Source organism: Prunus mume, linkage group LG2, assembly GCF_029339155.1.
Source record: "Prunus mume cultivar Tortuosa linkage group LG2, ASM2933915v1, whole genome shotgun sequence".
NCBI classification, from domain to species: Eukaryota; Viridiplantae; Streptophyta; class Magnoliopsida; order Rosales; family Rosaceae; genus Prunus; species Prunus mume.
In genome coordinates this window covers 36,039,595-36,053,405 of record NC_142699.1, presented here as the reverse complement: position 1 = coordinate 36,053,405, position 13,811 = coordinate 36,039,595, and the positions used below count along the sequence as shown (strand labels likewise).

The following is a 13,811-nucleotide window of genomic DNA, read 5'->3' as shown; positions in this document are numbered from 1 at the left end:
TGCTCATATAGCTATGCACTTGAAGTTTATGATATTCATAATGTGATTTTTACTACGAAGATAGTTCTATGACATAGTATTAACAATATACTTTTTTTTTCTTCTTGTAGAGGGCCTTTGGTATTGCTTCTTGTGAAACTATGTTTAATTGGAGGTGGTTTTTGCAAAGAATATCATATGTCTTGCTGGGCTTAGTAAATGAGTTTTACGTGTGTTTCTAAAGTGTATTCCATGTGGGGTTTTTTTAAATATAATTTCAACCCCTATTTTGAGTATATTAGTGAAGCTCCCTAATTATAATTCAATTCCAATTCTTGATTAGTAAACACATCATTAGTTCCAACCAATTGCTAAGCCGACCTACAGAGGAAGTTCAAGCAGAAAAAGATGGTTTTAAAAGGCCCATAGGAAAGAGCTAGCTAGACGGTCAACAGCCCACAGAAAAGATCTAGCTTTTGTTCAAAGTTGGCAACTAGAGCACCCAATGGTTCAAATGACTTTTTCGCTCCATTATTATTATTATGTGATCCTACTCACGTTGGACCTAGTGACCAGGTGGTTTGGCCAATAGTGAGCCAATAGTGTGTCAAGAAATATTGAATGGTGATGTCGATGGGGGTTTCCGAGAAATACAAATAATTTCTGAGTTTTTTCAGATTTGGCGAGCATCTAGAATAACTAGTGAATTACAACTTATTTTTAATTTCGTTGAAAAGCTGAAAGTAAAGCACGGTAATATAATTTTATTTTTTTTCCTGAAGTTCTCTCAGATTTCCTTCACTCACATTTTTCGTGAATCTAATATGGTGGTAGATACTTTAAAGGACATCATTATCAGCACTCCTGTATTTGGTTTAGTCATTTTCCGGTAGATGTTAATTATATTGTATCGATATGTTTGGAACTATGATCCCTAGGGAATCTTATGTGTAATTTTTTTTTTTGGATTTCAGAAATTTTTTTTTTTTTAAAAAAAAAGGGTTATGTTTTTCACATTCAAGATACTGGGATTTAGAACATTAATAAACAAGGATCCACACTTGTTATGGATATCGAACTTGTCGCGCCAGCCCAACTCCCAAATGCACAGGTATCATGGGCCCAGGCCCTGTTAGGAAGAGTTGCAATTCAGGACTCATTTTTAAGCTTCGCATGTAGTTTGCGGTTGTTGTAGTTGCTTACTTAGATTGTGTTGGAGATTCCAAGCTATTAAATTTTGGGGTTTTTTTTTTTTTTTTTTTTTGTAGCAATGGTCCTTAAACTATATCCATAGTTATATTTTGATCACTTAACTCCAAAAATAGTTGCATAGGTCCCCCAATTATGTATGGTGTTGCATTACTAGTCCCTTTCGTCAAGTCTGTTTATTTTTCAGTTAAATCCATGGGTAAACTTGGAAATTTATTCCAAATATTTATAAAAACGAAATAACAAAAAATAAGGGTTATTTGTAGCAATGGTCCCTCAACTATACTCGGAGTTACATTTTGGTCACTCAACTTCAAAAAATAGTTACAAAGGTCACTCAATTATGTGTTGTGTTGCATGGTAGAGACTAATGGTGCAACACAACACCTAATTGAGTAACCTCTGTAACTATTTTTGAAGTTGAGTGACCAAAATGTAACTCCGAGTATAATTGAGGGACCATTACTAAAAAAAAAAACCATAAATTTTGGTTTGTTAGTTTGTTGAGTTTGAGTCGTTTGGTTTCAAAATTGTATGGTTGTGGGATTAAATATTCTCCCTTCTTCTAGATTGCTCAAATCAAGCTCAAGCATTTAGATTTGTAAGTTCTCCAACAACCCTAATACACTAACTCAAGTGGGTGAGAGAGAGAGAGAGGTCGCATTTACAAGTTCAAGCTTTAAACTATGTGATTCCTATATTTATACATATGCTTTTATGATGGAATAATCCACGCATAATAAAACTCCGCTATCTTAACGAGACTAGCCACAATTAGATATCAAATTCACATAAATATGCATATTATCTTCGCAACCACGTGAGTTTAACTTGAGAGTATATCCAATCAAGTGGAGACTACTCCCACTAAACCAAATCAAAAGCATTAAGTTACTTCATATTGAAGACGAAAGATGGAGCTTTTATCTCTTACCAAATGGCATTATCAACTGCCACCTTCTCATTCCTTCATTGTCACATTGGTTGGCCACTAACTGGCTTTTATTGTTTGAATCCCATCACGATTGCGATGCTCTTGTTTGTGGTTTTTTGTATTTAACTTTTTATTTTTTATTTTAATAAATCACGACAAAAGTCCCAAATTCAATTTAAATTTACAAAATGAAGTCAAAGAGCGTGATTAGTGGATGTCCATAAAGTCATTGACATTCTTAAATTTGAAGCAAAATCAGTCATGTGAAGGTCAAGTGGCATGTTCCCGTAAATACTTCCCCAAACCAGTGGCATTTCCAAACCAATGGTCACTTATAATCCCAAACCCACACCCACAAACCTCCTCCTCTCAAAAACAAAATTCAGATTGGAAACCCCCAAAAATGGGAAGCTCAAGCTCAAGAACACCGCCACTCTTTGCCTTCATCTTCGTCTGCGCAATCTTGGCCGCTCATTTAGTACATGCTTCATCTGCAGCCGTCGATTTCAGTGGAGGCCACCAGCTGGGCCAGCTGAGCTGGGTCTCCACGAGATCAGCGGGAGGGCTGATAGCTGAGGACGAGGATCTGGAGCTGCCGATGGAGTCCGAGATCAGCCGGCGCATCTTAGCCACGAACCGGTACATCAGCTACGGTGCGCTGAGGAGGAACACTGTCCCCTGCTCGCGACGTGGCGCGTCCTACTACAACTGCCGACCTGGAGCTCAGGCAAATCCCTACTCTCGCGGCTGTAGCGCCATAACTCGCTGCAGGCACTAATTTGTTTTTATTTTCTTTTATTTGTTTAATTTTTACCTTCCCTTTTTTTGTTATTATTAAAAAAAAAGAAAAAAAGTTTATATTATTTATGTGGTTATTGTGTGTTATATACTTGATGAGATTTTAATAATGGTTAGACAAAATAATTGATGTGTCATATTGTAATGTTAAAATACCAAATTTGCCATTCTCTTTTTCTTTTTATGTTTTGTTGTTTGGTTGAATTGTGGATGGATGTGCTTGTAATATTAGCGTTATTGTCATGTATAGTTTGGGGAATGATGTCTTTTTCATTTTATGTTATTTAATTTTTATTAACGGAATTCGAATTTACGAGTTTTTTCAACATTGAAAAGAAAAATATCACTTAATTAGTAATTAAATGACTAGTGATTACGAAAATTAGAGAAAATAATATTTGTGGGCCGTTGATAAATAAAAAAAATATATATGGGGGGCTGAGCTAAATTCCAGAAACCGCGTGTGTAGTGGGTTGTAAAGGTGCTTTGCAAGCTGTGAGCTTTTGAGGAAATGAGCCAATAATGCCGGAGATTTGATTTCGAAGCATCTGTATCCTTGCAGTATACAACTGTCTTGCTATAGTGCAAACAAGGACAACACCACGTAGATGTGGATGATTTCTGTTTTGGCTATGTTTTTTTTTCCTATTTTTGGGGGGGTGTCGGCTACGAGATTGAAATCATGAGAAATTGCCACCTTTGGCTGGATATTTATTAAACAAATTTTTATTTTCAGGAAAATGTTATGATGAAAAATAAGGCAAACCTTACCAAAATAAATATTACCTTAGGGTCCGTTTGGTTTATGGAAAAGGAGATTTGGGGATGAGAAATCAATTACTTTCCCATATTTGGTAAGTCTAGGCATAAGAAATCGTTGCTGGCCTATGGAAAGTGAGGGAAAGAAGTCATCCTCTCAACTTGAGTTTTGTTTTCCCTCATCATGGGAAATTTTGGGGAAATGAATCAATATTAAATACACATTTTTCATGATTATTTTGTCTCCATTAACAATTTAGAATTACAATATATTATTAAATACATTCTTTTTTTTATTTAATTTAATATGGGTATAATTGAAAATTTATACAAATTTTGTTTTCCATTCCTACTCAAAACAAATATGGAAAGGAAATAAAGTGTCATCTCCCTGTTACTTTCTTAGCATGACCAAACGTGGGAAAAAAATCTTCCATTTCCCATCTATTGGGAAATAACATGATAAATTTCCTCAAATTTGTTCCGTGAACCAAACGGGCCTAGATGCCGATTAATGCATCAATTCAATGCTTTATTTGTTCATATAAAAAGAATAATCTTTTACCACATTTATATACATTCTCATTTATGTGGCGGATGAGTGGACAACACATCAATTAGAATTAATTTAAAGTTTTCTTAACTTTTATGATTTATTGACACTTTTTAATTGATGTGATTGTCACTTCATCCGCCACATGCTATAAAATGTGATATAAATGGTAAGTGTAGCATTACTCTAAAAAAAATATACTTCATTTATTTAATGTGGTTAGTTATCAAGATAAATGTTTCTTAACAAACAATTTGATATGTAAACGTTTATTTTGTTAATTTATACAGCCGGATTCGCATACTATTAATTTGTACCGTGTACACGGTTGTGCTAGTTTCACGTGCCCACACGCAACTGACGCTTGCGTGTTTCAAATCAAAATTGTTATTTTCAAAAGAACCATGCATATGGTGGTTGTATCATTCCTCTGAAAGCAATGGAAATAGCCAAACACACACGCACGCGCAAAGAAAATAAAAATGAAACTTGATGTTGGCCAACGGTCAATTCCAGCGCGTTCTCATTGGCATTTTCAAAATATGAAAAGAAGTACTGAAATTATGGAATCTTATATTGCCATCCACAATTAAAAGCAAATTCCCCCCACATGCAGTAAAGCACTCGTCGGCGGTCGAGAAATGAGTGAATGTGTGAGCGCGCTCTCTCTCTCTCTCTCTCTCTCTCGTGTGTGAGCGCTCTCTCCCTCTCTCTCTCTCTCTCTCTCTCGCATCATTATGTTATGGGCATCTTTTAGGCCTTTTGTGAGAGACGAATCTAATCAACACCTCATATGTCTCTGTCGTATTAGCCATCTATAAACCCACCCATATGAATCTTAAAAATCAACATTTGCATTCACAGGACCACAATCAATAGTTCTGGACGGCCACAAATTTGCAAGCTTTCTTTAATTTTTTTCCTAGCAAATTATTTTATTCGGTTTTTACTAGTTATGCGCTATAAAATAAGAAACTTCCTTAATAATTATAATGTAGAAAATGAGCTGTCAGGCAATCACACACACCTGTAAAGATGCATTACGAAAATATGAATGCGGGAGAGCAATTCTATCTCCGAAAATGAACCAGGAATTCAGCATATTTGAAGACAGATAATCCATCAAGGGCTTCCTACATTTCTGTTACAAAATGAGAATTAAAACTTGGCCTTGTTTTACAAATCCAAGGAGCATTGATCCGATCCAAGATACTGCGTATAGTATGATTTCCATTTCAAATGAAAGAGAGTAAAAATAAACACTCAAAAGCCGGCCAGTAGACACACTATTTGATTAAAGCAACACAGCATGCCGTGGCTACTCGTTGGTTGAATCATCAGCTGACTTGGGTTCGATATTCGACTTCGAAGGGGCTGAAGGAGATGGTGAGCCCTCCACTCCCATCTCAGTTCTGAGATCATTGATGCTCTGCTCCAACTCATCGATCCTATTTCCCATCTCATCAAGTGCATCATGGTGGTCAAGGAAACAAGTACCAACATAATTCAAATCAATGAGATCAATGAAGTTTCTATATTTGAGCAACACCTAATAATAATAGTTTTATATCCATCTCCATTGCAGCCCTTTGAAAAGAAATTCCAAATCTCCAACATAGAACAAGTCAAATGTGATTAAAGAAAGAAAAAAAGACATGTCAAATGAACATGCTTCACTACTGAAAGAACAACTGTTAGCACGGACCAATTCAAAAAATTTGTTTTCTAATGTTATAATAAAACTAGCTAAAGATAAATCCTAAAACTAATGCAAAATAAATATGTATATCAATTTGTAATTGGCAAGCAAAACAACGAAGGATATTCTTTGTGATGATGGAGTCAGACATTGTCTGGAACCTGGATTGCTGCAAAATTAAAAAACATAAGCCATACAATCCATTGAACAGAGTCAGTCATCACAATTACAAAACCTTAAAAACACATAACATACTCACCATCTGTTGAAGAAGATTTTGTACCTGCAAAAACCAAAACAGAGATTGAGCAAAGGAAAATGGAGTGACAAATTATGACATACACATTTAAATCAAACTACCTAGTATATCCCTGAATAAAGTAAACGTCAATTATTGACTAACCAATAAAATACCTTCAATTTGGGAATAGTGGCAAGCCAACGAATTCATCAACATTAACTAATTGATAACCTCTTCATCGTTCAGTTCTAAATATATTTTCACCCTCATTTTGAACGGTTTCATTGCCCAATATGGTTATATATAAAATTGTTTTCTCCAGACTACTAGACACAAATAGGGCCACACAGTCATTAATCTTTACATGCATAACACTCATCCATATGCCCATGTAGAAGTAATACAATTAATTTATAATGAACAAAAAAAGAAAGATAGTTGAACTAGAACTCACAAAAGCTGTCATATCAGCAGTGCTCTGTTTCGGGTCATCTGCATCATGTCCATCCTGCCAAAAAAATGATGAGATACTTCACCAAAATGTCATCAACAGTATCACTATCAGTACATGCTACAGTGCTGAATTAGGCTAAATATATAGTCGGTTCATATGAAAGGAAAGTTAACAGAAAGAAACCATTCTCAGTTGATAATGTGAAGGGGGTGTAGCTTAACTGACTTATTTTTGGACCCCCAAAGGCAACAAAGGGCTGCACAATTCGGGCTCTAGCTTGTAGCCAACCCTTGCCCCACTACCTACCTTAAGAAGACATCTCCAGGGAAATCTCCGGACATGTCACTGGCATGTTATGTTATTGATTTTAAAAAAAGAAGAAGAAACTAGCCTATGTCTTGTCCCAAGCACTCAGTTCATGTTATGTAATATTATTCATCGTTCATCCGACAAGTTATGAATGTGCCCTTGACTTCTCATGTAACAAAAAGAAGATAAGCCTAACTCCACCAGTGTGTATTCCAAAAGTACCAAAGACGCATGTTCAAAAAACTCCATCAACCAACAAGCATACAACATTCGTGTATTGAAACTCCCACAAATACTGTCATACATATATGATTGTTTTTAATCACAACATGGTCAAGTACTTGCTTCACAGTTTTCCAGTCCTTACATTACATGTCAAGTTTCCATAAAAAACGTGCATTAGTTTCCCCATACAAATATATGCATTGTACATAAGTTGGTGAAATATGTATTGACTTTTTCAGGATGATCATCACGTATTTCACACCCCTCTAGTTCATCCAGCCTTTACCAGGTTCTCCTTCTTAAAGTAGTCGAAGAAATGTATTCAAGAAACTACCAAGTTTCTCTCTTTACTTTTTCCACCATTTTACAAGTATTCATGCAATTACAATTGAGTGCAAATCCGACAAGCTAATGAGATTAACACAAACCCTAAATATTCCAGCCAGAAGACCTATTGGGTTCCTAAAACTAAGCATTACGAGAATGTTCTAATACAGCAATAAAATAGCACACCACAAACGAATGCCAACTTTATGTTTGATGAACTGTTAGAGGGAAGCTGAAAGTACTCCAATTCCATCACATACAGCTATAAATATACTAGAGAAAATGATGTACGGATTGGGCCATAACAAAAGAGGGAAGGAAAAAAAATGAAGGAATTGTAACTCCCCAAGTCCATCAACAAGCTAAAAATAATCAGAAGCATAGCACCACTGCCACTTCCCAGACCCTCCTTCTAGGAATGGACTTGCTATACAACATGGACTGTCAAATTAAAAGTTTCAGAAAAATGCAACTATATTAGTATATATTATGTTCACTTATTTTCTCAGCAACCAAACAGAAAACTGAACACGAAGCGAAAATCACTCACAAAAGCGATAGAAGTCAAAGTTTCAAAGCAGTACAACAACATAAGCTTATTGAAATAACAGATCGGACGCTAATGCAACGCATTTTCTGATGAAAGAGAGCGAAATTTCAAAACCCTAAGGGGTTCAATCTACATATGATCAATATCAGTGAAAACTAAAAAAGGCCTGGGATAAAGTTTCATGAGTGAAAAAGGAAAATTACCATGTTCGAAGCCTCTGCTGGGAAGGTTTTGGAGACTATCGGTCACGCAGTGCAGTCAGTACAGAGCGGAGAAAGGTGGTGTTGCTCCTGTATTTGGTTGTAAGAGGAAGGGAATGGTATAAAGCGTTGCAAAGATACACAATTACCGGTTTGTCCCTATTTGCTTGCTGGGCGAATTATTATTGGGACCTATTTTTACTATTATTATTAGTTTTTCTTTCTTTTTCTTTTTCCTTTTTGGTGTTAAAGGGTCTATTACCATATTTTCATATGCTTGAAAATCACTTCTTTTTGGTGTCAATTGTGATAATATTTTCCTTGTAATTTCAAATTAATCTAATTCACGAGGACTCGGAGGAGGGTCATTCAAACTTGAATGTGTTCTATTAATTATATTGCAATTTTGGCCTTTTAAATTTGGTATAGTAGTATAGTTCGTCAAAGAAGAGTATTGTGTTGTGTGTATTTTGCTTTTGTTGGTCAATTTGCTTGTGTCAATTGATTTTTCTTTTTTGAAAATTTGAATCACTCACATTCTAAGAAACCCCTAAATTTGCTCCATAACGTTCATTTTTGTCCTATAACATCTCCCACTAATATTTTTGTCATGAACTCCACCTCTCCCTCCACAATTTTCTTGACATGGCTTCCAACACCCTCCATCACCGGCTCAACAATGACCAACCCATTTCCACCAAACCCAGCACCACGACGTTGACCAAACAAGAAAAGGCCAAGAGAGCTCTAAGGTCCCTAGCCATAGGCATTGCACTTCCTCTCACCTTGACCACAACCACAATTTTCTTCTTCGGCTGGGGCCCCAAGTACCGGACCCTAACCAAACCCTTTTGGCTCCCTCCTCTCTGGCTCATAAACTTTGCCACATTCTTCTCTTCCTTCCTCATGGGTCTCTCAGCTTGGCTTGTTTGGGCTGACGGTGGATTTCATGCCCAATCCAATGCATTTGTCCTCTACATTGCCCAAGTTTCATTGAGCATTTTGTGGGGTCCTGTTCTGCTTGCGGCTGGGGCAGCTTGGCTTGGATTGGCCATTTGTTTGATGAATTTTGGAGCTCTGTTTGCCTGCTATAAGTGTTTTCGATGTGTGAATCCATTTGCCAAGGATCTTGTAAAACCTTATTTGGCATGGGCGGCTTGTCTTGCCATTGTAAATTGTAAGCTTCTGTGTCTTGGATTTTGATTGTACGCCACACAATTTAAATTTATGGTTAGCTTTTAGCACTAGAGAGGCATGAACTAGCAATCACCCTGAGGAAGAAATCTTGTCTATAAGCGTGCTATGTACAACTTATCTTTCACATTTATAATTCTTTGCATACTAGTTATGGGATTAAATTATGTTAAGATAAGTTGTCTACAACAGTTGCATGTTAGAATTTTTGTCCGTTAATAGGTGTAGAACAAATAGATATAATTTTTATTATTATTATAATTTAGGTTTTTAAGTTAAAACGTGTATGCAGACTTTTAACTTTGTATTTCCATGGAATTATCAATGTATGATTAATGTTGGACAAAGATTAGAAGGTGTTAGGTGTTACATCTACTTGTATGTCTCAAACTTTTTATATATATTTTTTTAACACATTATAACTAGAGTTGGCATTTAGAGCAAAAATAGTCGAACCGGGCAAACCAAATTAGCGGTTCAATTTTGTTGAAATTTTCTTCTTCTTCTTTTTTTAAAGGGAGCTTCACTAATATACCCAAAATAGGAGCTGAAATTATAAAAAAACCCCACATGGAATGCACTTTAGAAACACACCCAAAATCCATTTATCATATAAGAAATTGGTGGTGAAGTTCCTATAAATTACAGGACTGCCACTGATGGCCATCAGAAAAAAAAAAACAAAAAAAAAACTCAAAAAACACCAAAACAAGCCCAGCCCAATTTTATAAAAAAGCCCAAACATTTTTTTAATTTTCATGGAGGTATCAGGAATGGCTTAAAAGTGGCGTAATTTGGTGAACATAACAATTTGACAAGAATTTTAGCCTAACTAGAGAATAGGGATATATACCTCTTAAGTAAATGGACTTAGCATTCATATAGGAGTTCGAACTTGAATTTGAATAAAATGATCAGAAATAACAAGTAAATTCCCCTAGTATGTCATCTCAACCCCTACGATAGACCAAAAATCTAACACAAGGGGAAAAATGTGAATTTATGTATTCTTAATCCTACATAGGATCTTGCAAACCCTTGAATACAATGTGGTAATTATCATGTCTGCTGAGCCCCATCAAGCAGTTATCAGCTTCATCACGACTACTTGAAACTCTATATCATAAATCAATCTTCACAATGAAACTATATATTAAGTCATGGTCTCGACAGCTTTCTTAGCAAATGTTTCAACAACCAGAAAAGGGAAAGCAATTGTTGCATTGCAATGTACCTGGTTCAACCAATCAAAAGGAGGGAAATTAAACAGATGGATAAAACGCTGGAAGGGTTAGCATTTGGTGGATAGAAGTATATATTATAATGCAAACAAAAATGAGAGCTAAAAGGGAATGGGCATAGTGAAGATATGACATAGGTTATGTAATACCTCAGTTTTAGCAGAACCCCGTATTTTCCCCCATGATACAGCCTCATCCGGATGAGCTCCAGAATCACTCCCATCAAACTTTGGTGCAGTATTGATGAAGACAGCATAATCCGCACCATTACGCATCATGTTGGCATTGCAAATGTGGTGTTTGGGCAGGCCCCCTTCGAGAATGATCATTCCAGTCTTCCTTGGATTTGCATGGACAGCTTCGCCGTTCATGGCCCTAATATCTATTCCAAGGCATGCTATCATGTGATTACATTTTCCCAAGTTAATTATCAGCTGCAATGAAAAAGTAACGAGCAGCATACCTTGCACTACATCAACGATCAGACCTAGACTGCGGAAAGAATGAAAGTAAAACATGTCTCCCAGTGAGCCATCCTGTTAAGCCTGGACAGAAAACTACGATATTGTTCTGGAAAACAACCACAAAAATACACTAAATGTTACTGCAAAGATCACTGCCACTATTTTCATATATACACGTAGAAGATAATAAACATTCCAATAGTACTCTTGCATAATTTTGATACACAACCCCATTACTAACTAACAGTAACATTTATCCAACCAAATTTAGACTTTAAAATAAACAATACCAACATGATGTACAAGCTTAAGAGCTAAACATAAAATGCTCGATTCTTTTGAAATCCTATTTCTAATGCATATCTACCATTGTAAAGTTCCAGTATAGGGTAATAACACTACTAAATTCTTTTGAAATCCAATTTATAATGCATGTCTACCCCTTGTAAAGTTCCAGTATAGGGTAATAATACTGCTAGATTCCTCTGAAATACTATTTCTAATACATGTTTACCCCTTGTAAAGTTCAAGTATAGGGTAATAACACTGCTAGATTCCTCTAAAATTTTATTTCTAATGCATGTCTATCCCTTGTAAAGTTTCAGTATAGGGTAATAACATTGCTAGATTCCTCTGAAATTCTATTTCTAATGCATGTTTACCTATTGTAAAGTTCCAGTATAGGGTAATAACACTGCTAAATTCCTCTGAAATCCTATTTCTAATGCATGTCTACTCATTGTAAAGTTCAAGTATAGGGTAATAACACTGCTAGATTCTTCTGAAATCCTATTTCTGATGCATGTCTTCCCCTTGTAAAGTTCCATTATAGGGTAATAACACTGCTAGATTCCTCTGAAATACTATTTTTAATGCATGTTTACCCCCTTGTAAAGTTCCAATATAGGGTAATAACACTGCTAGATTCCTATGAAATTCTATTTCTAATGCATGTCTACCCCTTGTAAAGTTTCAGTATATGGTAATAACATTGCTAGATTCCTCTGAAATCCTATTTCTAATGCATGTTTACCCATTGTAAAGTTCCAATATAGGGTAATAACACTGCTAGTTTCATATAAAATCCTATTTCTAATGCATGCCTACCATTGTAAAGTTCTAGTATAAGGTAATAATACTTTCTAATGCATGTCTGTAAAGTTCCAATATAAGGTAATAACACTGCTACCTAATAACAAATTATAGTCGACTCAAAAACCAATAGTGCATAAACAGAAAAAACTCGAATATACTCAGATTCAATTGAAAAAACATACCTCAATTAATATGATAACTGAATCAAATATCACAGATTTGTAACCACAGCTCAAACCAAAACACAACCAAACCGAATCTGAAATCAATCCAAATTATAAACAAAAAGAAATTAAAATCACAATTTAAAACTCAAACGAATATCTAAATACAAATAGAATGAAATCAGAAAATCCAATAGCTTATCTCCAAATTGACAACAACAAAAGTAAACATATAAAATCAAGAAGAATTGGATCTACATTTCAAATTTAAACTCCAAAACTGCAAAAATTATGAAAACTTAACCAGCAACTTAATTAATCGAATATGAAATCACCCAAATTAGACTACAATAAAATCGAATATGAATTCAAATTAAAAAAAAAATCAAATACCTCAAAATCGAAGATCACAGATCGAATAGGATTTTATATTGAGCCAAGTCACCAATGCACCATGAGCCATTTCATCCTCTAAATCCGCCAAGTCATTGTCCATTTGCTCATGTTGCAAATCCTCCAAATTTTTCACAGATCCCAACATATAAAAGACGAATTAATTAGAATTAGAAGAAATAGTTACCTTACACAATCAGAATCCTTGACTTCATCATTCTTATTCTTTTAGAGAGAGAGAGAGAGTTACTTGATAACAGAGCTTAGGATTTCATCGTCAAAACTGAGGTGGAAGAACAAAAGCTGAAGAGAGATAGTTACTTGAGAACAGAGCTTAGGATTTCATCGTCAAAACTGAGGTGGAAGAACAAAAACTGAAAATTGGGGTTGAAGATGAAGATGAGAGATTGCAGGTCGTGAGTCTGATCTGGTGTTTATTAGGAAATCCAATTTCATGTTAAAAGGGTAATAAAGGTATTTCATCTTAATAATTAAATTAAAAAATATACAGCTGTTGATTTTTGGGTTTATTTTGGGTGTGTTTATATACATTAAATAGTATAGGATTTTTTTTTATAGTTTTATGTCTAGAAATGGGTATTTAACTAATTTTCTATAAATATGTTTTGAATCATGTTCGACTTTTTTACTTGACAGATGATGGCATGTTGTTTTTTTTTTTGGGGACCTCTTACTTAAATTTGACTTTAAAAAAAGAGTGGTGATTTCCCTACTCATTTTTCTCCTATTTTATTCACTTACACTCCTTTTTTATAACTAAAAAAAAAAGTGTAAGTGGATAAAATAGGAGTGGAGAAATCATTGCCCTAAAAAAAAATCCAATAAAATAAATAGTGATTTGTACTCGATTGATTTGAATAATTATGTGCCAACTTGCACTAAGTTGTTAATTAAGTAGCAATAAGAAGATTCGATTATAATTTAATAATCTAAGGTGAAGATACCAGAAAAGTGACTGGGGCCGCTTAATGTTTGCCACGTGTAGCTATATGCTGCGGACGG

The 13,811-nt window shown here is 35.1% G+C and overlaps 3 protein-coding genes and 1 pseudogene across 3 annotated transcripts; 2 read left to right on the top strand and 2 right to left on the bottom strand.

Annotated features, from left to right (window-relative positions):
* Positions 1 to 2,467: 2,467 nt before the first annotated feature.
* Positions 2,468 to 3,203, top strand: LOC103344292 (rapid alkalinization factor-like). The gene has a single exon (XM_016797292.2). The coding sequence runs from the start codon at positions 2,526 to 2,528 to the stop codon at positions 2,898 to 2,900; it is 375 nt and encodes a 124-aa protein (XP_016652778.2). The 5' UTR covers positions 2,468 to 2,525; the 3' UTR covers positions 2,901 to 3,203.
* A 2,074-nt stretch (positions 3,204 to 5,277) lies between these two features.
* On the bottom strand, positions 5,278 to 8,381 carry HSBP (heat shock factor binding protein). Its single transcript, XM_008224959.3, has 5 exons — positions 8,241 to 8,381; positions 6,627 to 6,680; positions 6,191 to 6,214; positions 6,058 to 6,100; positions 5,278 to 5,699 (listed from the first exon to the last, which is right to left on the bottom strand). Exons 1-5 carry the CDS (start codon positions 8,241 to 8,243, stop codon positions 5,551 to 5,553), a joined length of 273 nt encoding a protein of 90 aa, XP_008223181.1. The 5' UTR covers positions 8,244 to 8,381; the 3' UTR covers positions 5,278 to 5,550.
* Positions 8,382 to 8,873: 492 nt separating this feature from the next.
* On the top strand, positions 8,874 to 9,610 carry LOC148920179 (translocator protein homolog pseudogene; annotated as a pseudogene).
* Positions 9,611 to 10,252: 642 nt separating this feature from the next.
* Positions 10,253 to 13,268, bottom strand: LOC107881230 (deoxyhypusine synthase-like). The gene is made up of 6 exons (XM_089046776.1): positions 13,039 to 13,268; positions 12,789 to 12,909; positions 12,414 to 12,490; positions 11,136 to 11,242; positions 10,822 to 11,054; positions 10,253 to 10,665 (listed from the first exon to the last, which is right to left on the bottom strand). Exons 4-6 carry the CDS (start codon positions 11,188 to 11,190, stop codon positions 10,585 to 10,587), a joined length of 369 nt encoding a protein of 122 aa, XP_088902902.1. The 5' UTR covers positions 11,191 to 11,242; positions 12,414 to 12,490; positions 12,789 to 12,909; positions 13,039 to 13,268; the 3' UTR covers positions 10,253 to 10,584.
* Positions 13,269 to 13,811: the final 543 nt, after the last annotated feature.